This window comes from Leucoraja erinacea, chromosome 10 (assembly GCF_028641065.1).
Source record: "Leucoraja erinacea ecotype New England chromosome 10, Leri_hhj_1, whole genome shotgun sequence".
In the NCBI taxonomy this organism is placed as follows: Eukaryota; Metazoa; Chordata; class Chondrichthyes; order Rajiformes; family Rajidae; genus Leucoraja; species Leucoraja erinaceus.
In genome coordinates, this window is record NC_073386.1 from 9,080,847 (window position 1) to 9,106,251 (window position 25,405).

Sequence of the window (25,405 nt, forward strand, 5' to 3'; positions counted from 1 at the left end):
CCAACATTTTCTGTTTTATGTTGTAACAATTCGGTATTTCTAATTACCTGTACTGAAACTAGTTTTTTTTCTTCCACAATATATTCCACATTATGAATGATCAGTTCCGGACCAACCACATTGGTGCAACAGACAAGAAGGTACAGTACTTTGGGAGACTGAGGAAATTGGACATGTCACCAATGACTCTTACAAACGTCTGCAGATGCACCATAAAAAGCATACTTTGGGTTGCATTCTAGCTTAGTTTGTGAACAGCTTTGCCCAAGACTGCAAGGAATTGCAGTGACCAGGCATCCCACCATTGACACCATCTACACGTCCCGCAGTCTCAGACAAGCAGCCAACATAATCAAAGACATTCCACCCAGGGTATCCCTTCTTCTCCCTGCTCCCATCCAGCAGAAGCTACAGAAGTTTAAAAGTGTGAACCACCAGGTTCAGGAACAGCTTCTCCACTTCTGTTATTAGGCTTCTGAATGGTCCATCCTGAAACTAGGGACTGTCCAATTCACCTCTACCCCTTGGTGGACAGTGAACGTTGTCAATGGAACTGATGCACAACAAAGCTGAGAACTATATTCTGCACTCTCTATCTTCCCCTTTGCTCTTTCTATTTCCCTGGAGTTTGACTTGTTTGTATTTATGGGTAGTATTATCTGATCTGTTTGGATAGCAAGGAAAACACATCTTTTTACTCTACAGATTCAGATTCAGATTCAGATTCAACTTTAATTGTCATTGGTGTACTGTACAGAGACAACAAAATGCAGTTAGCATCTCCCTGGAAGAGCAACATAGAATATGAGCAATAAATACATCTATTTACATGCATACAGTCATAGTGTTTTCCTGGTGGGAGGAGTGTCCGGGGGGGAGTGATTGGCAATCACCGAGGTACATTGTTGAGTAGTGTGACAGCCGCAGGGAAGAAGCTGTTCCTGGACCTGCTGGTCCGGCAACGGAGAGACCTGTAGCGCCTCCCAGATGGTAGGAGGGTAAACAGTCTATGGTTGGGGTGAGAGCAGTCCTTGGCGATGCTGAGCGCCCTTCGCAGACAACGCTTGCTTTGGACAGACTCAATGGAGGGGAGTGAGGAACCGGTGATGCGTTGGGCAATTTTCACCATCCTCTGCAGTGCTTTCCGGTCGGAGGCAGAGCAGTTGCCATACCATACTGTGATACAGTTGGTAAGGATGCTCTCGATGGTGCAGCGGTAGAAGTTCACCAGAATCTGGGGAGACAGATGGACCTTCTTCAGTCTCCTCAGGAAGAAGAGACGCTGGTGAGCCTTATTGACCAGAGTTGAGGTATTGTGGGTCCAAGAGAGGTCATTGGAGATGTTGACCCCCAGGAACCTGAAGCTGGAAACACGTTCCACCTCCGTCCCGTTAATGTGGATGGGGGTGTGCGTGCCGCCCCTAGACTTCCTGAAGTCTACAATGAGCTCCTTGGTCTTCTTGGAGTTAAGGGCCAGGTTGTTGTCAGCGCACCACGCTGCTAGGAGCTGGACCTCCTCCCTATAGGTAGACTCATCGTTGTTGCTGATGAGGCCAATCACCGTTGTATCATCCGCATACTTGATGATGGTGTTAGTACCATGTACAGGTGTGCAGTCGTAGGTGAAGAGGGAGTAGAGGAGGGGGCTCAGCACACAGCCCTGTGGAACGCCGGTGTTCAGGGTGAGGGTTGAAGAGGTGTGCTTGTCTAACCTCACAGACTGGGGTCTTTATGGGCCAAGTGTATGTGACAAACATGATAAGATCTGGAAGGTTAGATCTTTTTGGATCCAGGATAAACTAGCTAACTGTATACTGAATTTACCTTATGGAAGGAAGAAGAGAGTGGTGGGGGACATAGGTTGAAGGTGGGAGGGGAACGATTTCATAGGAACCAGATGGTGGTAGGTTTATGGAACGAGCTGTTGGAGTAGGTTGTACAACATGCTGTAAAAAACACTTGGACAGGTGCAGGGATAGGAAAAGTTTAGAGGGTTATGGCCAAAATAGGCCAAATGGGACTAGCTTAGATGGGACATCTTGGTTGGCATGGACAAGTTGGGCCAAAGGGCCTGTTACCATGCTGTAATACAGTGTAACAGGATATCCGCAATGAAGTAATTTGCTGGCATCAGCACAGCTATATAACTTGGAAGATGGGCTTAAGATAATATATCCCAAATGTATTACAGTCCACTACATTACCACTATGCAGTAATTTTCTTCCTAACCCTTCACTATCTTCTTTACTTTGGTTGTCTGCATAAGTGCATGCATAAACCATTTAATGTTATTGATTTATTGCAACCTGTGGTGTAAGGGTTAAATGAATTTCCATCCTTTACAAATAGTTTTCTGTGTCGTGCACATGGATTCAATTTAGATATGTTCTAAGTTTAACTCGGACGAGAAAATAATGATACTGTATTTGCCATATAAACCATATAAAATGCAACAGAGCCTGCAGCAATTGGCACTGCACATTGGACAGCTAATTTTTTCCAAATGTCTACAGAATAGAATTCTCTAATTGAAAATGTTCTGAACTAAGCAAATCAAAATGCTTAAAACCTCTTTTGTTTGCACCAAGCTTAAAATGAAAACATTGTGCAGACTTCAAAGAACGCTTTTACCTTGTCATAAACATTGTAACAACTGTTAAACGTATGCCCTTTCATATTGATAGAATGAAAAGAGCCATGCTTTCTACTCCTGATCTCCATCTGCATTCCTTGTTTTCTGGTAACTTGTGACGTGGCTCATATGCCAACTATCTGGAGCAGTTTCCAGCTGCTCTTTATTAAAGTACACAACTTTAGCACAGTACAACTGCTCTGTTGTGTACTTTCGTACAGAGCAATTAGAAGAAATGACTAATCCTTCTAGAGAGGTTTCCAAAATGTTACAAATCATGCTACTAATACTTTTATTGTGTGAACTGAATAGTTTCTGCAGACCTAGTTTTGCCTTCTGAATTTTCTCGCACATATCTAGAAAATTGCCATCTAGAATTGTATTGTCTCACAAGCAACACAATTGAAAATGTGTGTAGTTGTGTAAATCTTAAAGTTGGTTACCACACAGAATCCTGCAGTTCATAAAATGTCACCTAGTTGCGTATTGTACCAGCACGTGGCAAATGTCCAGAGTTGTCATTATCTATCAAGCAACTCCAATTTAGATTGTTGCCCACTGAAATTGGGTTAGACCCTTCTATTTTGGAAAAGTCATTGTCATTCACACAAAAACTTATTTTGTGGCATTTCATTCATTTTAATTGCATGCTATAAGCCTGTACCCTCATACTTAATTCTGTCATCTGTGCCAGACCATTCTGAAGACCACCTGGGGGATCAGGAGGCAGCTTGGTTACCATGCAGATTTCTGGTGAAATGCACTACTATTACCTCAGCATTTATTACCTCTTCACAAACAGAAACATAGAAACATAGAGAATAGGTGCAGGAGTAGGCCATTTGGCCCTTCGAACCTGCACCGCCATTCACTATGATCATGGCTGATCATCCAACTCAGTATCCTGTACCTGCCTTCTCTCCATACCCCCTGATACCTTTAGCCACAAGGGCCACATCTAACTCCCTCTTAAATATAGCTAATGAACTGGCCTCAACTACCTTCTGTGGCAGAGAATTCCAGAGATTTACCACTCTGTGTGAAAAATGTTTTTCTCATCTCGGTCCTAAAAGATCTCCCCCTTATCCTTAAACTGTGACCCCTCCCATGATAATCCCACTTGGTATACTGTGTGGACTGGAGCTGCAGACTAACGTTGAAGGCTGGTCCAGACATACAGAGATTTATTGGAAAGAAGGACTCGTGTTCCAAAAATATTCAGGAAGCCTTGTACAGATCTCCAGTTGTCAAGAACAGAGATTAAGGCAATGGAGTCAGAGATCTGCAATTTTCTGTGGAGATTTTCTGTCGGGACACATTCTCATGGTCAGCATCACATCTGGGGAGTTCACTTGATTCTTTTAATGTTAGTTCACATTGACTGCTGTGTTTCAAAAACCATTGTGCACTCGGGGCTAGATGTTGGAAGATGAGAGCTATTCCCTCCGTCCTCGGTGTCTGACACTGCTTTAGGCTTCAACTGCTACAATATGATTATTATAATATAATCATAGCCGTCACAGTTGAATTCTGAAGTCCTAATTGCGTTGAGCCACCCTGCATGATTCAGCAGTGAAGGAGGGATATTTCTTCTTCTTCAGCCTGCTACACTATCTACCCTGCAAGAAGGATTATCTGATTGAAAGTGGGGAATAGGCACAGCACATTAGTAATGGAGAGAATTTTGGGGAGATTCTGTCAGGGCCAGAGTTCTCTTGAGGACTCTGCTTCCATGTTTAGAGAAAGGCCATAAAAATGATGGGTAACTAGCCTTTTCCATTTGCGTCATAGCTGACTACTTCTGGTGTAAGGTCCTCCATTTCTAACATTGAGTTATTTTGTTTTCTCTCGCCAGAGATGTTGTCTGATCTGCTGTTTATTTCTAGCATTCCCTTTTGATTCAGATTTGCAGCTAACATATTCCTTAGTTTCTTTCCTCTCTTTAACTGCTGGCACCAAACATATCAACTTTGGCCTGCCCCTACCCCAAACATCCCCCCCCCTCAATCTCTGTCCCACTCTGAAACTTATTAGAGGTCTCTTTTCCCTCGTCTGCAACCTGTCCTCACTGTTTCCCACTCTACAGATGCTCCCTGACCTGAGTGTTTCAGGTATTTTCTGTCATTGTTTTAGAATACCAGCTCTTTTTTTTTGCTACAATTTGAATATCCCTAGTTGTTGGTACAGGTGCACAACCTTTTATCCGCTGTTCCGGAAACCGAAAAACTCCGAAAACCGGCCATTTTTTCCAGATGTCGTCTGCACACCAAAGCTCGCGTTTGGCGCCAAACGTGACCCGAAACGACCCACGGTCAACCCAGGTCTGTACTACTGTAGCGGCTGCCTCCTCCCCGGAGACGCTTAAACATCTGTAAATCATTGCTTAAATGTTAGTCAGTTAGTTTGGAGGGATTTTATGTGCAGGGGGGGTGAAGGGGTAAACTTTAATTCTTAGACCCCTACCTGGTCGGAGAGGCGGGGAGCGGTCAATGCCTTACCGGGTCGCCGTGCAGTAAGCTCTGCAGCGCTGTGGCCGGTGGGGCAGTGGGCGGCGCCGGTTGTAGCTCCGACCCCGGCAACTCTACCCCTGGCTGCGAGGCGCTCCAAATCCAGCGCGGCACGCGGCCGGACGCCCCAGCTCCGCGAATGTCGGGAGTTGGCGGCGTCGCAGCGCTGGGATACCAGCGGGGTGCGGGCAATGCCTTACCGGGTCGCCGTGCGGCAAGCTCCGGAGCGCTGTGGCCGCCGACCCAACGTTCGCGGAGCGTCGCTGGATTTGGAGCCGCGCAGCCAGGGGTAGAGTTGCCGGGGTCGGAGCTCCAACCGGCGCCGCCCGCGGCCGGACGAAGCCCCCAGCTCCGCGAGGTTGGGAGTCGCCGACCAGGTAGGGGACTAAGAATTAAAGTTTCCCCCTTCACCCCTACTCCACCACCACCACATAAAATCCCTCCAAACTAACTGACTAACATTTATGCAATGATTCTCCCGGTCTCCGGGGAGGAGGCAGCTGCTCCAGACTTTTCAAGCCGCCCGCGCTATATACCTAATCTACGCTAAAAATCTTCCATTCGGAAATCCGAAAATGTCCGAAATCCGACAAGTGTCGGGTCCCAAGGCTTTCGGATAAAAAGTTGTGTACCTGTAGTTGATGTGAATTTCGTGAAGTGCAGCAGTATAGCATCTTGAGTGGAATATTGGGAAGGTTTGGTTTTTGTGATATTTTGAGGAAGATTGCCTTGGGTGCCACAGTTCCCTTGTGAGCTCTTGAAACTAGTTTTGCTGATTATATTTTTTCTTTCATAGACTGTGTAAAGGCGAATTGCAAGAGAGAGATGCGAAAATCATTGACATGGATCAGGCACTTCAAGACAGGCAATGGGAGCTCCAGCAGAGAGCAGCTCGGGTAATTCATGAAAGAGTGGATTTTCATTCAACAGATGATGTTCTTTTCCTAAGATTGTTGATTTCTTTCAGTGAATGATTAATATGTAATACAATTTGCTGTTTTGTTGTAATTTTTATTTTTATAGTTGTGGCGTTTAATGATTTAAATGAATCATTGCTCATTTAGATTATTTTTAATTTATTAGGAAGCTCTGAAAGTGAAACTATTTCCAGTGATAAGATTACATATCATTGCCCTCATTGTATTATCCAATTCAATCAGGAATTATACAATGTGCAATCAATGGATTCATATTCAGCCCCATTGCCTCTTTGAAGTTTCGATTAACTATAGTTCTGGTTGCAAATTTCATTTTGTTGCACAATATTTTTTAGTTTAATCAGAAAATAAAAGTATGAAGCTTAGCATCAGTTTAATCACACAAATGTTATTTACTCTGCAGCTTACACAATTGGAGATGGATGTTCATGAGCACAAAACTGAGATGGAGCAGAAGATTATTTATTTACAAGGTTCTTTGGAGAAATCAGAATTAACCATTAAGGAACGCAATAAACAGGTTTGATATGCCTCTTTCTTGAACATAATAAGATTAACTTTGTTTTTGTGCCAGATAATCTCTTGAGTTTTAATGGGGCCCAGTGAAATAGTGCATCAGATACTCCATTTTAGCTGCATCATTGTAGAAACAAGAAGACAAAACATGCCAGAAAGTAGGACATATTCAAACAGTGAAGGTAAGATTATTCTTTCTGGCAATCTTGTTTGCCTCGATCTTGCTGGGCATTGCTGATGGGTCCATGTGGAAAAACATTTCTCGACTTAAGTCCTGTCAAGTATAATGTTCTCTGTATTCTTGTGGATGTCAAGAACATCTTGGTCAAGTTATATTGGATCCAATGGAAGAGCAAAGGCTTACTGAGATTTCCTAACATTTTTACTGACGACTGTTTCAAACCAACATCTGCAGTTTCTTGTGTCCACATTTTGAAACCTGTGTTAGGTTAGACCTGGTGCAGCATCTGTAACCCCCCTTATTTATATTGTGGGGTTGCAGGGAGGGAGGAAAAGCAAATTATTCTGAAACAAAACAATTTTATTTATATTTTACTTTTAATATTTTTTTTTAAATGCTTCTGAATTGTGAATGCCATTGAGCTTTGGAAGCATTTACAACTATATCTATTTTGACAGTTGGCTAAACTTGGTAGGGGGCTTCATGTTTTTGCATAAAGAATAAGCCATTTAGAACGGAGATGAGGAAAACTTTTTTTCACACAAAGGGTTGTGAACCTGTGGAATTCTCTGCCTCAGAATTATCGGGATGCTTTCAAGATAGAGTTAGATAGAACTCTTAAAGATAGCGGAGTCAGGGGATATGGTGAGAAGGCAGGAACGGGGTACTGATTGTGAATGATCAGCCATGATCATATTGAATGATGATGCTGGCTCAAAGGGCCGAATGGCCTACTCCTGCACCTATTGTCTATTGTCTAAAGATAAGTTAGATTTTAAATAAAGTATTAAAACATAATAATTAGCAATCAGGAAACTTCAAAGGCAGGTCTGATTGACCTGATTTTATGAGGCAGTTTTACTGTTTGAGGCAATAAACAATTTGATGGAGGAATTTGTCAGGCTGAGCAGGATTTGTGGATGGAAAGGAATGATCACCATTTGGGATATAAACCTTTTGAGACCCTTCTATTTCTCAGCCCCTTGCTGCTTGGTGCCAGGGCAGTCAAAGCCAGTGGGCAGCCTTTTGTATACAAAGAAAGCAAGTTCCTGAGACATGCTCTGTGGGCCCTGCTCAGAAAATCATCATCTTTATTTATCTATTTATTTATTTATTTATTTTTAATTCATTTTTAATTCGAAGCAATTGTACAAGAATAAAACATTCGGCATGTAAAATTATACAATTATTGTACAGCTTCAATTTTGACCTTTTAACCTGAAAATGAGAGAAAACAAGAGGGAAAGAACAAGAGAAGGAAAAAGTGAAAAGATAGGACCCGTAGACTACCAAAGTAGTTTGGCCAAAGAGTGAGTAAAGGTATAAGAGATGAAAAGGAGAGAAAAAAAACCATAAATCTGTTTTGGAATTACTGTCCTCATTATTTTATTCCTTTTTAAGTTTCGGATGATACTTGATTGCTTTCTAGTTAGTTTCATGATGTGCGATTATCATGTTTCAATATTTATTTGGATTGAAACTGATCTTTGTGTAAAAAGAAGGAATCCCGTTTTCCTTCTCAGACAACATAGAGCAACACGACTTTGAAGTTCATTAGAAGATCAGTTTTCTCTTTTTATTGAATTTTGTAGCATGTTTTCGTTACTTAACATTCTTGAATGGTGATTAAAGTTTATTTATTCCATGAATTAGCTACCTAGCAACTAAAACTGTTTTTCAATGCAGGGCAAGTTGTTTAACGGTGAACTGGGTGTCAATTTATTTCATACTCAGTTTTACCAAAGATTCTGTCATTGAGCTAATAGATATAGGTAAAAATGGAGAATAAGGAACGATTAGTAACGTCTATAGAACTGATACATTACAATGCAGAGAACTATATTCTGCACTCTGTATCTTCCCCTTTGCTCTATCTTTTGTACTTGAGTTTGACTTGATTGTATTCATGTACGGTATATCTGATCTGTTTGGATAGCATGCAAAACAAAGCTTTTAACTACCTTGGTACATGTGCGAATAATGAACCTAAACCTATTTTAAGTAATTGCAACACACCGCAGATACATATGTGATTTTTCAGAGGATTAATATTGAGATTTTTATAGGATGGGTGTCTGGATTCGATGAAAGACCATTTGATAGTTTCACTTGTGCAGGGGTTGAAATGAGATTTTGTAAATGAAATTTCACGAATAAAGTGGAGCGATGCTATTCAGAATGGGGATAAAGAAATAAAGACATAATTCGATGACAAACAAATGGGAGAGTTGGAAGTTGATCTAGGAGCTTGGGGACCTAATGCAACAATGGATATTTTCTTTTGCCCAACTCATGCTGACTAAGATGTCTTCTTGAGTGAGTTCCATTTCGAGTAATAGTGTGGAAACAGGCCCTTCGGCCCAACTTGCCCACACTGGCCAACACGTCCCAGCTACACCAGTCCTGCCAACCTGGGTAAAGCCACAGTTTTTTCTGTCCTAGTTGCAAAGAACTCATGTTGGTACTAGACCATACATCCTCCATGTTAACCATATTCGCGACGCCCTTTGGATGCTACCGATTTTTAACGAATGCCATTTGGCATCAATTCAGCCAGTGAGGTTTTCCAGCGAACTATGGAACAACTCTTTGCAAGCTGCCCATGTTACATAATCGTGGACAACATCCTGGTCACTGGGCACAATGCACAAGAAAATGACTCAAACCTGAAACAGGTCCTGGATCGTGCCAGGGAGGTAAATCTCAAACTCAACCCTCTCAAGTACAGGGTCGACGAAGTGACTTATGTGGGCCACGCGTTCACCAACAACGGACTTAAGCCAGACCCGTCTAAAACCATTGCCATCAACGAAAAGCCAGCACCTACGGACCTGACAGCTCTACAACGTGCACAGTTAATATTGGGAAAAGTTAAAACAGAATGGCTGGCTATTTGAGTGTTCCTGTATGCCTATGGAATAAAGATTGATCTTCACTATGTGTGTGTTGCTGTGGATCATTCATAAACAGTTGAGGAGTAATGTCAATTCACTATTTGCTGTTTTAACGTAGATAGCTAAGCAATTTCCGTTCAATGTGTGTTACTTTCCTCTAAATATTTTTCTCTCTCTACCTCAGGCATCCGATCACCACTAAATATCCATCCAAATTGCCCCCCCCCCCCACTGGTGAGACCAATTTTAACATCATTTTCTATGTACAGGTGGAAACTTTGGATGAAAAGCTACAGTTGGCACAAGAACAATATTGTGAGCAAGACTTCAAGCTGCTACAGAGGGAACAGCAAGTAAATCAGATGAAAACTGAAGTAGAAGCAAAAGATTTACAGATTGTGGAATATGAACAGGTAGAAGTATCCAGTTAATACTTAATCATCACAAACCTTCACAAGTAATAGGATCTTTACATAGACATAGAAACATAGAAAATAGGTGCAGGAGTAGGCCATTCGGCCCTTCGAGCCTGCACCGCCATTCAATATGATCATGACTGATCATCCAACTCAGTATCCTGTACATGCCTTCTCTCCATACCCCCGATCCCTTTAGCCACAAGGGCCACATCTAACTCCCTCTTAAATATAGCCAATGAACTGTGCCTCAACTTGCAATGCTTTAATGCAGAAAAGCATTGCAAGTGATAATGCAAGTACAATTGGGAGCAAGTGTTATTGGGTAAGTCCACATCTGACATGTGGCAGTTGTTTAAAAGCCATTTTATCGAAGTTCAGAACTGCCATGTTCCAGTAAGGAAGAGGAGTAAAGAGATTTGTGGATAGGTATATGAATATACAGAGAATGGAGGGATATGGATTATGTGCAAGTAGATATGAGATGGTCTTGGCATCATTGTTTGACACAGACATTGTGGGCTGAGGGGCTTGTTCTTGCGTTGTACTGTTCTATGTTCTATGAAGGCATTGGATTTCAAGCAGCAGTTTTTCAGGGTGTACAGATATAGAATGAGGACTGGAAGATCAAGAAAGGTTTAGAATATCAAGGCTGGAGATGACCCTGTATCTCCTTTAGTTCAGCAGGGACAGCAACATAATCTGATTCGTTTTATTATGAATTATTTCTGTACCAAACAACTATTGATGTTCTTTAAGCTATTTAAATGTGAACTCTGAATAATGTTTTTTTCAATGTAGAAAAAAACTCTCAATGTATGGAGTTTCACACTGTAAAACAATATAGCTATGATACTGGGAATGCCATACAATTTTGTGGTCTTTCTGTGCATTGACTTATTTTACTCTCACTCAGATTCTGAAAAGTAAGGAGCATTGCATTTTAAAACAACAGCAGGAGGTATTGGGTGAAGGTCAACAAGTGCGCCTAGCTCGTGAGCAAATGCAGCGCTGTCATTTGGAACTGAGGGAGACTCAGCAACAGCTGATGCAGGTGCAAAGAGAAGCAGACCGTTTAGCTCTTGAGCTGGATGAAAGTATTCAACTATCTCATGAAAAGGTAACTATGAAAAATGGTCAACTTAAGGCAATTAAGCACAAGAAAGTCTTGCATTGCAACAACTAGAAGGAAGGGAGAGCTAGCTAACTGTGTACAGAATTGGCTTCAGGATATGAAGCAGAGGGTGGTGGTGGCAGGTTGTTTCTTGGACTTGAGGCCTATCCAGCATGGCCCAAGGATCGGTGTTGGGCCTATTGCTGCCTGTCATCTCCATCAATGACGTAGACGGGAATGTAGAAGGCCAGATTGGTAAATTTGCAGTTGTCGCAAGAATAGGTGGTATTTGTAAACAGTGAAGATGGTTGTCAAGAATTACAATGGGATCTTGATCAACTGGGTAAGTGGGCAGGAGAATAGTTAATGGAGTTCAATTCATATCAACGTGAGGTATTGCATTTCGGGAAGCTCACCCAGGGGTCAACACAATGAATGGTGCGGACCTTAGTAGTGTTTTAGAGCAGAGGGAGTACGTGAATAATTTTCTGAAAGTTGCGTCAAAGATAAGTGGGGTGGTAAAGAAAGCTTTTGGCACCCTTGCCGTCATCATTCAGGAAACCCTTGCCGTCATCATTCAGGAAACTGAGTATAGAAGTAGGGACGTTAAGTTACACTTGTACAAGACGTTGGTGAGGCAGCATATGGAGTACTGTGTTCAGTTTTGGTCAGTCTGCTATTGAAAAAATGCCATTCAGCTAGAAAGGGTGCAGATAAGATTTATGACGATGTAGCCAGGACTCAAAGGCCTGAGCTATAGGGAGAGGTTGGTCAGTCTCAGACTTTATTCCTGGGAAAGCAGTATGAAGAATGTAGAAGGCAAGATTGGTAGGTTTGCAGATGTCGCAAGAATAGATGGTATTGTAAACAGTGAAAAAGTGTGCTCTTGCAGAGCTATAAAATCATGAGGGGATTAATTAGGATGAATACACAGAGTCTATTTTCCAGGATAGGAGTATCAAGAACTAGACGACATAAGTTTTAGATGAGAAGGAAAAGATTTAATAGAAACCTGAAGGGGGCAACTTTTTCACTTGTAGTGGGTAATGGAACGAGCTGTCAGAAGACATTTAGACGTAGATTAATAGGAAAGGTTTCGAGGGATATGGACCAAATGCGGGCAAATGGGACTAGCTTCGGTTGTCAGCATGAGCGACTTGGGTTGAAGTTCCTATTTCTGTGCTGTGTCACCGGTAAGAAATTGCAGACCTCTGAGATGTGGAGGGGTTTAGGAGTCCTCATACAAAAGAATAATGGGTAAATACAGCAGGAAATTAGGAAAGCTAACAAAGCATTAGAATTTATTGATCATGGAATTCAATATAAAAGTGGGAGGTTGTGCTTCAGTTTTTTTCCGCATTAATGAAATCCCATCCAGAGTATTATGGACATAATTGATCTTCTTATTTAAGGATGGATGTCATTGGGTTAGAATCAGCATAGAATATTTAGTCGATTAATATCTGGATTTGACCAATTGTCTTCTGAAGAAAGGTTGGAGAGGCAATGCTTTTATCCACCGGAGTTTGGTGGATGATTAAAACATGCAAGATCCTGAAGGGCCCTGAATGGTGAATGTGGAGAGGATGCTCCCTTTTAAGGGATATTCTAGAATAAGGAGTCGCCTTTTAAAAACAAGGTGTCACCTATTTAATATAGATGAGACAAATCATTTTTCTCTGAGGTTCGTAAATCTTTAGAACTCTCTTGAAAAAAGAGAGAAGTATAGTCTTTTAATATTTTTAAAGTAGTGATTAATTGACCTCTGATGAACAAAATTATCGAAGATAGATGAGAATGCAGAGATGATCCAGTCAGATTAACCATAAATGGTACGGGAGGCTTCAAGGCCTGAGTGCTTCATTCTTGCTATTAGTTCATAAGTTTGTAACTGACCTTGTCACAAACTTAGCTTGAAAATTGAAATTACCTGAAAGGATCTGAACTGTAAATCTCCATTACTTAACCGTAAGAAAAAACATTCTTATTTTTAGCTTTAATTTGTAGTTTGTGATGATTCTGAACCTGAATACCAATGCTTTTTCCCGTGAGGGAATGAAATGTTCAATAGGAATTTAAAATTCAGTGACACCGCTACCTAATCAAATTTGGCATAATGAAAAGTTAGGATGTTATCAATAATGTATTGGCATGTGTGGGGAAAAAAACTGCAGATGCTGGTTTAAATCGAAAGTAGACACAAAATGCTGGAGTAACTCAGCGGGACAGGCAGCATCTCTGGAGAGAAGTAATGGGTGACGCTTTGGGTCTACACAGTCTGAAGAAAGGTCTCGACCCGAAACGTCACCCATTCCTTCTCTCCAGAGATGCTGCCTGTCCCGCTGAGTTACTCCAGTATTTCACGTATTGGCAAGTATCAGTTTTAAACTTGCATCTCTTTCTTTCGCAAAACCGTTATCTATATTATTGAGTTTGATTGCATGGGTGGCACCAAAAGTTGCTATTCATATTTGATCTTAAAAACCTTAACCGTCTTTAACTATAAACGGCAGTAAGTCCAAACTGACATGCACAATATATACTTGTACCAGATATCGCTCAGTGAATCTTGAGTGGTGTTTGTGACACGGATGCTTTTCCAAACAAACACTTGTGTTCGAGTATTTCATTTTGTCAGCATCGGCATATTACAAATTGTATTTTGTTTGCCTATCTAATATTTTAGATTTTAACTTCTTATAACTGCTACCTCTAGGAAGCATGTGCTGCTCACATTGCAGAAGGTTTGGCTGCTGCTCAAGCTCGAGAAAGTCAAATGGAGATCAAGACGCAAGCAGAGATAAAGAAGCTGAAAGAATTGGTGGCACATTTAAAGAATGCTCATGAGAAAGAGGTTGGGATCAATTTATTTAATGATAAAGCTAGAAACTTATTAGTATCATGGTGCTCCTATCAGTTTGAAATGCTGGTGAATCTTTAATGTTAAATAATCAACCAAGTAATAGATACATGTGCACCTTTACAGCTGTTTGATATAATTATGTGTAACTTTAATGGAATGGAGTTATAACATTTCTTTATTGGACTATAGAATGGCTATGAGATTGGCAGGCAATTGTTGGTCATGAGCATTTTCAGAGTACAATTCCTTTTTATCTTCCCTATAAAAATATCTGTTCTCCGCATGATGTTTTCAATGTGATATAAAATTGTGGTGCTGGGAAATTGTGGGCATTGATTAAGCAACATACTGGACTAACATTGCAAGGTACTGTATTTTTCTTGGTGGGCTCCTGAAGTGACTATTGTATTATTTTTTTTGGATAAAATGCTAGTTATGTCAAATAGTAAATAGATATTCACCATTGTGCCAAATATTTTATAATTCAGATGCTATTTTCTTGAGATTAATCATTTTAAGAATATAATCTTCGGTTATACAAATAAATTAAATGGGTCTTTCCTGGCTCAATTGTTAAAGCCAACAGGTACTGATGCAGGCACTATAAACATTCCCTGTTCATTTCTGTTCCTGTCTTATATTTTGTAACTGTATGATCGTGGATATACGCTAGTGTCATTCTACCGTCGCTCCATAGATAGTGTCCTGACACATGGCATCCTGGTATGGTATGGCAACAGTTCTGCGGCTGACAAAAAGGCTTTGCAGAGAGTCATCAATACAGCCCAGAAGATCACCAACACACAACTGCCTGCCCTGGAAGTAATCTATAGCTCTCGTTGCCTGCGGAAGGCATCACACGCACTAAATGACTCATCTCATCCTGCACATCACTTGTTTACCCTTCTGGCCCCGGGAAAGCGTTACAGGTCCATCAAATCACTCACCACAAGATTACGGGACAGTTTCTACCCCAAGGCCATCACCAATCTGAACTCTGCACTGAATACACAGCCCCCATAGCCAATATTTTGTACTGCCACAACACCAGACTGTGAAATATTGCGCATTCTGACTTGACAACATTTTTCTTGCCGTTTTTGTTGTTTCCATTGTCGTTATTATTTATCTGTTACGTTGGAACTCCGCTCGGGCAGTGCGCCTGGAATGTTGTTGTATGTGTTTACAATGACAATAACGTTTATTATTATTATTATTATTATTATTATATAATCATGTTCTAGTTACGTGATTTTCTCTTGTCTGTTACCTTTTTGCTGAATTTAATCAAGACCAGGAACTTTTACACTAAAATAGATGCTAAGAATATCAGAATCAGAATCACACTTTATTCGCCAAGTATGTTTTGCAACATATGAGTAATTTCTTTGGCTGGGTCAGTCATACAATCAAAAGCAACAAATCACTCAAATACAAATTTTAACATCACCATTTTAACATTCCTCACTGTGATGGAAGGAAAAATAAAGTTCAAGTCCTTCCTTTTGTTCTTCCACGGTTGGGGACCCTCCGTTGATGGGACGGTCTTGACTCCCGTAGCCGGCGGCGTTCGGGCCCTCTGCATCAAGGCGATCTGCTCCCGCATCGGAGAAATGTCAGCTCCCCCGCGCCGCGCGATCGAACCTCGCGTCGGGGCTGGTCGAGCCTTCCGTGGCGTTGGAGCTCCCAACTAGCCTCTCCCGAGACTGCGAGCCCTAGATGGTAAGTCCACGATGGTCGTGGTGGGAGCGATCCCAGGCAAGGGATCTGCTCCGATGTTAAGTCCGCGCCCCGCGGTGGGGCTCATGACAGTCCGAGGCGGCCTCCAGCTCCAGCGATGGTAGACCGCAGAGCCCGGAGAATGTGACCCGAAAATTGATCACATCTCCGGGAAGTTAAGAACCTGAAAAAAGTTTCCCCCGATCCCCTCCCATCACATAAAATATACCGAAGAACAATAAAACAAACTTTTAACGCAGTAAAAAATAACAAAAAGAAAGAAAGAACGAACAGACTGCGGGCAGGGCTGCCATGTTCCCGGCGCCCCTGGTGGTCTATAAATATCGTAAATAACTAATCCCTGTGCAACAAACAGACCTGCAGTCAGAAAAACACCCTTCCTCCACTTCCTTTTGCATTTAAAAGCAATCTCAAAACCAATCTACCAAATCTCCTTGGATTCTATGTGCCTTAACTTTCTGGATCAATCTGCCGTGAGGTATCTTATTGAATGTTTTACTAAAATCTGTGTAAACAAAATCCTCATCAATCATCTTCCTCACCCCTTCAGAATACACAATCAAGTTTGTAAGTTATGACTTTTCCTGCACGGAGCCAAGCTGATTGTCCTGCATAAGTCCATGCTTTTCTTAATGTGAATAAATCCTAACCCTAAACAACATCTCCAATAATTTTCTTACCACTGGTGTAAGACCGCAGCCTATAATTTCATGGTTTTTCCCTGTCGGCAACATTTATTTTATTTATATAAGTAAATTTCATGACATTTTTCAGTCTAATTTTCAAATCTGAAAACTGAGTTTAAACAGGGCAAAGGGAAGAACGTTTAAAAAAAAAACTGTTTGATCAATAGGCTAACGTTATATATACTGCAGTTTGGTCTAATTTATGGCATATTTGTTTGCAGCAAAACATTTTGTACTCTAAATAAATCGCCATCCTACTACCATAGCCATAATATTGGTTCTATATGGTTTTTTTATGCATAACCTTTTTGTTTTATAAATGTGGATTTTCATAAAGCCAAAATGCAATTAACATGTTAAACAAATAATTGAGTTGTTCTTTTGCTGTTGTTGGTTAAGTTTTAATGTAATAAATATGACCAATTATTTTTTTCCCCTTGAAGTCCTGGTTGCATATTCTGAACCAAATATAGGACCAGGGTCACATAGTATATAGTGTGTAGGAAAGAATGCTGGTTTAAATCAAAGGTAGACACAAAATGCTGGAGTAACTCAGTGGGACAGACAGCATCTCTGGAGAGGAGGAATGGGTGGCGTTTCGTGTCGAGACCCTTCTTAGGTTCCAATTTAGCCACTTTTCTGTGAGAAGGATGAATATCGAATATTTTTGGCAATGACTAAAGATAATGGCTTAAGTCTTCCCAATATTTAATTTGAACATATTTCAGTTAGTGTAGTCCAAGATGTTGAACAGATATTCGTAAGTCAGAGGGAAAGGAGAGATCAGAGAAGCTTTGTATTTAATTATAATTTGTCTGGACATAACCCATTGATTCAGTTGGGTTTGCTTTTGTGTGATTCTTATAACTTTATGAGCAAACTATACCTTGTAAAACATCATTGCATCCTTGTGCTTTTCAACTTCTTGATGGAATGGTAGATGCCCAATTTTGGGTAATCTTATGAGACATGAGAAAGTGCAGTAGTTCCTATTTTGAGAACACTAATTTATTTAAGCCATGATATTTGAAGGCTATCTGTCTGGAAGAAAGAAGACTCCACAGTTAATGTGAATTCTTTGAATCATTAATGTAAATAAAAGTTCTTTATACACTGCCTGCTCTCATTTTAAAAATCAATATCATGTGTTTCCTTTCTCAAGTTAACCAAAGATATTAACTCCTTGCTGGAATACAGTTCCATAGTTGCTGGTATCTAATCAACTGGCATCATTTATATGAAAGTGTTCAGTGGTTTCCAGTTGATGGAGCTGGCTGTATCCTGCCCTATCCTGATGTCCAAGAATATACTCTCAGTAAGATTGTTGGGTAATGCTCATGAACATAAAACCTGGTTTGGTCTACAGCTTGACAGCTCACACTGCCCCCGGTGAGATCAGATTCGGGACTAAAGTTGGTCATTTTCTGGCCTCTGCATTTTAGCTACTCCTCAAACAAAATAAGTGAGCCATTGGGGGAAGGTCAGAAATTAGATTCTTCCATGTTACAGTTTATTTCATTCATAAACAAATCAACTCAACGTTTTTGACATTTTATGCGTCATATAAATATCATTATACCTTGTTACAGCAAAACTATATTTCAATATGCCTGAGAAATATTTGTTGTTTACATTACAGAGTAAACTCCCTTGCCATCTATTTGAGGTGGACATTAGTGGTGGAGAGATGGGACAGATTCCAACACCCTGACACTAATCGCTAAACGTCAATGTTCATTTATTTTGCAGATCATAGTGCTCAAAGAAAGCAGGCCGCAACTATTAGCATCTGAGGAGAACTCCACTACCCATATATCCTATGAACAGGTGCTACAATTGAAGCAGCAGCTCGACAAAAGCCAGAAAACTACCCAACATCTTGAGTCAGAACTCCACACTCAAAGGGAGGTGATAAGTGCTGCGAAAGAAGCTCTTATAATTAAGGTAGGCTTTTAGCTTGGTTGAGACATGAAACAAAAATGTATCTCTTGGCAACAGAATTAATGCCAGAATACCAAAATAAATTCAAGACACGCTACAGAGTATGACAAATAGAACCCTAAGTGGAAACTGGAGAAATTGAAAAGCAATGTGTTTGAAAATGCATTGAAAGGTGTGGAAGGGGGTATGCTACGTGGAGTAAAATAGTTTCGAGAGGGAATTGCAAAGATAAGGAACCAACAGCTCAAAATTGTGCTGCCAGTAATGAAACAAATTAGTCAAGTCAAGTTTATTCGTCACATACACATACGAGATGTGCAGTGAAATGAAAAGTGGCAATGCTCGCGGATTGTGCAAAAAAAAAACAAACAAACTACAAACAGAATGGAACAGAATCACATCTTCACATATTACATATTTGTGGGAGGAAAGATAAAGGAAAAAAACTCAATTTTAAAAAACAGTAAGATGGTACAGTAAAGTTAGTCCCTGGTGAGATAGGAGTTTACAGTCCTAATGGCCTCTGGGAAAAAACTCCTCATCCTCTCTGTTCTCACAGCATGGCAACGGAGGCGTTTGCCTGACCGTAGCAGCCGGAACAGTCCGTTGCTGGGGTTGAAGGGGATTAAATCAAAATGGTAGATCAGTTACAAAGGTAGATAAGGCTGGGTTGATATATGGAAGGTTTCAAAAATAAGACTAGGATTCTGCATTTTTCATAATTATTTCCGTTTGAAATGTTTGCACAATCACACAGGGAGTTTCATGGTCTGACAATTCAAAGGAACCCCACCCGGTAAAAGTGAAAATTAGCATTCATGTGTAATGCACATTCAGTAAACATACCAGCAATTTAATTGCATTTGTGTTGTAATTTTATACTACATTAAATGCATAATACTTCATTGGTAAAAGTCAATATTTTAATTGAACCTAAAATTCTGCACTTTTCAAAATGTTCACAGTAAATTTGTCATTGCTGAACTTGAAAGAGGTGTTGCACCAGGATGAGCAATATCAAAAAGACCTTGGCATAACATGCTGTTGTTTCTCATTTTTAATTGTAGGAATCTGAAGTAGCAAGGCTGCAAGTCAAAATTTCTGGATTTGAAAGGGCGCTGGGAAAGCAGCAGCTGCCTTCTCCCATGTTGCAATCTCAACGTGAACCTGAGAATAGAAAAGACTCCACGATGCAAGCTCGGAGCTTCTACCCTCTTGCCACAAATATGAACAGGTTGTTCAGCGTTGGTGAGATGTACGGGACTGATATTGGTTCAGCATTAAATTCTCTGAATTGCTCGAATAGGATTCGAGAATTACTTGAACAATCTTTTAACCCCAGAAACATCAGCGTACAGGATATGATGGATACTTCCTGTCCAACGCAACCAGAGGGTGCCGCATTATTCTCCAGCTCCCCTAAAGCAGAAACTGAAGAGGATTTGGAATTCGCTAACCTGGCTAGCAATAGTGACTTGGAAAGTTTAAGTGGAGTGTTCAATCATTTAAGTGCCATGGAGCGAAATAATATTGCGGAGGACGCCCCAGTTGACATGTCACCAAGATTGTCTAGTGAACAGATTAAATCAAGAGTAGAAGAATGTTCAGCAGGAAGGTGCAGAATGCCAAACGAGGTGTGTGTTGTATGCTTCTTAAGTAATGTATTTCCTCGCCAAATGGTTCCATTACAACTTGTTAGCATAGTCATGCTCTATGCAATGAAATTTGAATAAGTGAAATGAGCACCACGTGTGGGAGTATCACTTTAATCAGTTCTAGACAACCCGTGGACCTGTTGGGTCCCCATTGTGACGCCAGTCAAGTACACATGTATGTATGAGATCATAATGGCGAACTCAAAATGGCGCCTGGCTTGGCAACCCCCCCCCCCCCCCCCAACTGCGCACACACAGATACCAGGCCCGGTAACCCTCCTACAACTGCACAGGAGCTGTGACGGGCCTGGCAAGCGGGAGTGCACTGCCGTTCACGGTAGAAAGTTAATTAACGTTTATAAAGGGATTTACTTTGTAAAATCGAACAAAACTTGATACTGCACACCGCAAGCAAATGGTGAGTAAGGAGCCCCTAAAATAGTTGCGCTATCCTGTACCATTTTGGCTGTATTTCGGGAACATACATACATACAAGATGAGACTTTTAGTTTTATATATATATATATCTTATCTATATTACTAAAAGTCTGTTCTTGACCGGTTTTGGCCATCTGTGCTGCGATTTCCGAGAGAACGCCGCCACCTATGGCCGTCATTTTTGGCCACCTTGCTCAGAGCCCCCCTCTGCCGTATGAGTGCAGAGGATTCTTCCTGTCGATGAAAAATGACAGAGATATTAATGATTTTACAAAATTCCCCATTCTCTCTGCTGCCCCTGCTGGCGGCGGCAGGGGGGAGGGACTATAAAACCAGGAAGTGGTGTGCCTCAATCAGTGTCTGCAAGCTGGAGGAAGGCAGAGGGTCACGTTTCTCTGAGCTGTGAATAACACTGAACACATGTCTACTCACATGTAAGTGTCCTTAGTGGTTCTAAAACGCTTGCAGAATGTGTCGAGCCGAAACCCTTCTTCAGACTGTCTGAAGCAGGGTTTCGGCCCGAAACGTTGCCTATTTCCTTCGCTCCATAGATGCTGCTGCACCCGCTGAGTTTCTCCAGATTTTTGTGTAACCTTCGATTCCCCAGCATCTGCAGTTCCCTCTTAAACACTGCAGAATGTGTCTATTGGTTCTAAAATGTTTGCAGAAAGTGTTTATTGGTTCTAAAATGTTTGCAAAAAGTGTCTCTTTTGGTTCTACAATGCTTGCAGATGTGTCTCTTTTGGTTCTAAAATGTTTTTTTAGGTTCTCCCCCCCCCCCCTTCCTCTCCCCCCCTCTCCTCTCCTCCCCACCCCCCCCTTTCCTCACCCCCCCCACCCCCCCTCTCTCCCTCCGCCCCCCCCTCCCCCCCTCCCCCCACCCCCCCCCCTCCCCCTCCCCCCCCCTCCCCCCCCCCCCTGTCTCTTCTGTCTGCCCCTTCTCTCTCTGCTTCTCTCTCTCCTCCCCCCCACACTCTCTACCCCCCCTCCCCTCTCTCTAGATGTGACTGCAAGTTGGGGGCTATGCGTCAGTAGTCTAGGGTGCCCCCACTCTCTACCCCCGCCCCTCTCTAGATGTGACTGCAAGTTATGGGGTTAAAAGTAAAAGCAAATTAATAATATTAATATATCAAGGGGGTAATTAGCGTGAGTGAGTGGGGGGGGGGATAGTTAGTGTGTGTGACGCTGCGTGACGCTGCGTGACCCAACCGCACTTGGTCTATATATATATATATACACACACCCCCCCCCCCCCCCCCCCCACCACACACACAACAACACACGTTGGGGGACACAGACCCAACACACACACCACACATATATATACACATACACTTGGTATTATATATATGTAAATTGTTTTATCTCTGCAAATAATAGAGAAGGTGTCGGAGTTTGGCCTTTGAAAGAGCAATCCACAGATGAGCACCAGGCAATGATCTCCCAGACTATCTCTGATTTTATCACTTCCAGCTGTTTGCAATCCACAGCCAACCTTATCGTTCCCCAGTCCTGCACGATCCACTTTTACCTTCTCCCCAAAATCCGTAAGCAGAACTGCCTTGGCAGACCCATTGTTTTTGCTTGCTCCTGCCCATCTGAAATCATTTCCACGTACATCGATTGCATCCAACAACTCCCCGTCCAATCCCTTTCCACCTATGTCCAAGAAACCTTGCACACCCTACACGCAGATGCATGGCGTTATATGCAGTTTAATGTGGATAAATGTGAGGTTTTCCACTTTGGTAGCAAAAACATGAAGGCAGATTACAATCTAAATGGTGTCAAGTTAGGAAAAGGGGAAGTACACGGGATCTGGGGGTGCTTGTTCATCAGTCAATGAAAGCAAGCATGCAGGTACAGCAAGCAGTGAAGAAAGTGAATGGTATGTTGGCCTTTATAACAAGAGGCATTGAGCATAGGAGCAAAGAGGTCCTTCTGCAGTTGTATAGGGCCCTAGTGAGACCACACCTGGAGTATTGTATGCAGTTTTGGTCCCCTAATTTGAAGAAGGAGATTCTTGCTATTGAGGGAGCAGCATAACTTTACAAGGTTAATTCCCGGGACTATCATATGCTGAGAGAATGGATTGGCTGGGCTTGTATACTCTGGAGTCTAGAAGGATGAGAGGGTATCTCGTTGAAACATATAAGATTATTAAAGGTTTGGACACGCTAGAGGCAGGAAACATGTTCCCGATGTTGGGGGAGTCCAGAACCAGGGGCCACAGTTTAAGAATAAGGGGTAAGCCATTTAGAACGGAGACGAGGAAACACTTTTTCTCCCAGAGAGTTGTGAGTCTGTGGAATTCTCTGTCTCAGAGGGTGGTGGAGGCTGGTTCTCTGGATACTTTCAAGAGAGAGCTAGATAAGGCTTTTAAAGATAGCGGTCAGCGGATATGGGGAAAAGGCAGGTACGGGGTACTGATTGGGGATGATCAGCCATAATCACATTGAATGGCGATGCTGGCTCGAAGGGCTGAATGGCCTACTCCTGCACCCATTGTCTTTGCCTGTTGTCTACACCCTTTCAGTTTCCAAGTTCCCGTTCCCTCATCTTTACTGTGGGCATTTAGTCCCTCTACACCACCATCCCCCACCAGGAAGGCCTTAAGGCACTCCGGTTCTTCATTGATTGCTAGCCAATTTCCCTCTACAAACATTCTCCTCCGCCAGCAGAACTGGCTCTTGCCAACAACGTTCCTAAAGTATTATTACTATTAGGTTACTTACTGTTTTACTTACTGCAGTAGAACTATTTTAATCATCTTGGTATTTAGTTAAACTCAATGCTTGTTTAAACACACAGGGATTCTGTTTCCTGCATTCCTTTTAAATTCACTAGACTTTGTTTTCCAAGCTTCATTTAACATCACTAGGATTCTATCTCCTGTGTTTCTTTTCAACTAATTCAGTTTCTTTTTTCCATGCATCTTTTAAACACAGTTTGAATTTTCAATTGGTTTGAAGTTGTTACCCAAATTGAGATGATAAATCTCTGCTGTGGGGTTCCACAAGGTTTCATCCTTGGCCCCATTCTCTTCTCCCTGTATATGCTCCCCTTAGGCCAAGTAATTGAAAGGCACGGCATTTCCTTCCATTGCTACGCAGACGATACACAACTTTATCTCCCCCTGAAGCCAAAAAACCAATCAAATCTACTTAACCTTACCCGCCGCCTCGAGGATATAAAGTGCTGGATGGCCCAGAACTTCCTCCAACTAAATGGGAGTAAGTCTGAGGTCATCCTTCTCAGCCCCTCGGACTCAATCAAAATGATAGCAGGCAGTCTTGGAAGCCTTACCCCATTACTCAAACCTCACGTCAAAAACCTCGGCGTGATATTTGACTCAGCACTGAAATTTGACAAACAAGTCAATGCCGTGATAAAAGCTAGCTTCTTTCAGCTTCGGACGATAGCTAAAATTAAACTATTCCTCCACTTTGATGACCTCGAAAAGATCATCCACACATTTATCTCCTCCCGCCTAGATTACTGCAACTCTTTACACTGGCATCAGCCAATCTTCCCTGTCCCGCCTGCAACTGGTCCAAAACGCCGCAGCGAGACACCTGACGGGCACCCGAAAAAGGAACCACATCACCCCGATCCTGGCCTCTCTCCACTGGCTCCCTGTGCGGTTCCATACACATTTCAAGTCCCTCCTCTATGTCTACAAAGCCCTCAATGGGCTTGCCCCCTCCTACATTAAAAGTCTTCTCACCCACCACTCCACCTCCAGGCCCCTCAGATCGGCCGACTTGGGGCTGCTGAATATCCCGCGGTCTAGGCATAAGCTCAGGGGCGACCGCGCCTTTGCGGTTGCAGCCCCTAGACTGGAACAGCATCAGAACTGCCCCCTCCATCGACTCTTTTAAGTCAAGACTAAGATCTTATCTATACTCCCAAGCCTTTCCTAACGTCCACTGAGCGAGGGCTACATGTATATATGTATGTAGTTTGTTTGTTTATACTATTCTTATAACAAATGTAAAGCACTTTGGCCAACGAGAGTTGTTTTTTAAATGTGCTATATAAATAAATGTGACTTGACTTGACTTGATAATTAATTGTGCAAAGTAGTTGAGCAACTTAAAAGGCCGAAGAATGTTTTAAGAGTTGTATTTTTGGAATGCAACTTTAACTTTTTTGTTTATTTTCAATGTGTTGTAGCAAGAATGATATTTCCGAAGAATCTGAGCAAGATCAGTTACAAAAGAGGATCAGCTACAAGTTGAAGATAAAGTTAGATGCCAGTGTTCAACAAGTTCCAACTAAGGGGCATTGTTGTGCAATGTGGAGCAGTGGAGGAAATGCATTGACTTTTTGCCAAACTAAGCTTGGCAATAAAACCTCTAATTTCATAATGCCGTGCAGTTAATTTATTGCGTAAGTGGGTGTTGAAAAGTTAAATTTTTTTGATGAGCATTTGTTTTTAGAGAAATAAAACAGATGTATTTCATTGAAATGCTTAATTTTTTTTTTCTGTGTAAAATAAACTCCTCTCCATTGCTGCATGGTTTTTCATCTTTTAGAAATAAACATATTCACATTTAAGAACACAAACTTGTGGAGTAACTCAGCAGGTCAAGGAAGCATCTCTGGAAGAGATGGATAGGATACATTTTGGTTTGGGGACCCTTCTTCAAACCCTACAGAGGGGAAGCAGTGAGAGAGGGTCTCACACAACAGTTGGAGAGAGGAGAACTTTAAAGTAGGCACAACCTTTGAGGAGATTACACAGTGGAATAGTAAAATGAACACAGAGGGGGAGCAGTGAAAGAGGATCTCACAGAACATGTTGGAGAGGAGAGGGGAACTTTAAAGAGTCTGAAGAAGGGTCCCGACCTGAAACATCACCTATGCATGTCCTCTAGAGA

The 25,405-nt window shown here is 41.8% G+C and overlaps 1 protein-coding gene across 9 annotated transcripts in view; it reads left to right on the top strand.

Annotated features, from left to right (window-relative positions):
* The window catches only part of ccdc18 (coiled-coil domain containing 18), a 78,654-nt gene extending 53,616 nt beyond the window's left edge, over nt 1–25,038 (top strand). For 8 of the 9 annotated variants that reach the window (XM_055641422.1, XM_055641425.1, XM_055641426.1 and 5 more), the window contains 8 exons: nt 5,937–6,036; nt 6,482–6,598; nt 9,939–10,082; nt 11,002–11,205; nt 13,916–14,053; nt 18,238–18,432; nt 19,497–20,063; nt 24,699–25,038. In XM_055641422.1, the coding sequence (XP_055497397.1) occupies nt 5,937–6,036; nt 6,482–6,598; nt 9,939–10,082; nt 11,002–11,205; nt 13,916–14,053; nt 18,238–18,432; nt 19,497–20,063; nt 24,699–24,707 (1,474 nt within the window). In that variant the 3' untranslated portion in view covers nt 24,708–25,038. The remainder of the gene's footprint in view (nt 1–5,936; nt 6,037–6,481; nt 6,599–9,938; nt 10,083–11,001; nt 11,206–13,915; nt 14,054–18,237; nt 18,433–19,496; nt 20,064–24,698) is intronic. The other variant, XM_055641423.1, reaches the window with a different exon arrangement.
* Nucleotides 25,039–25,405: the final 367 nt, after the last annotated feature.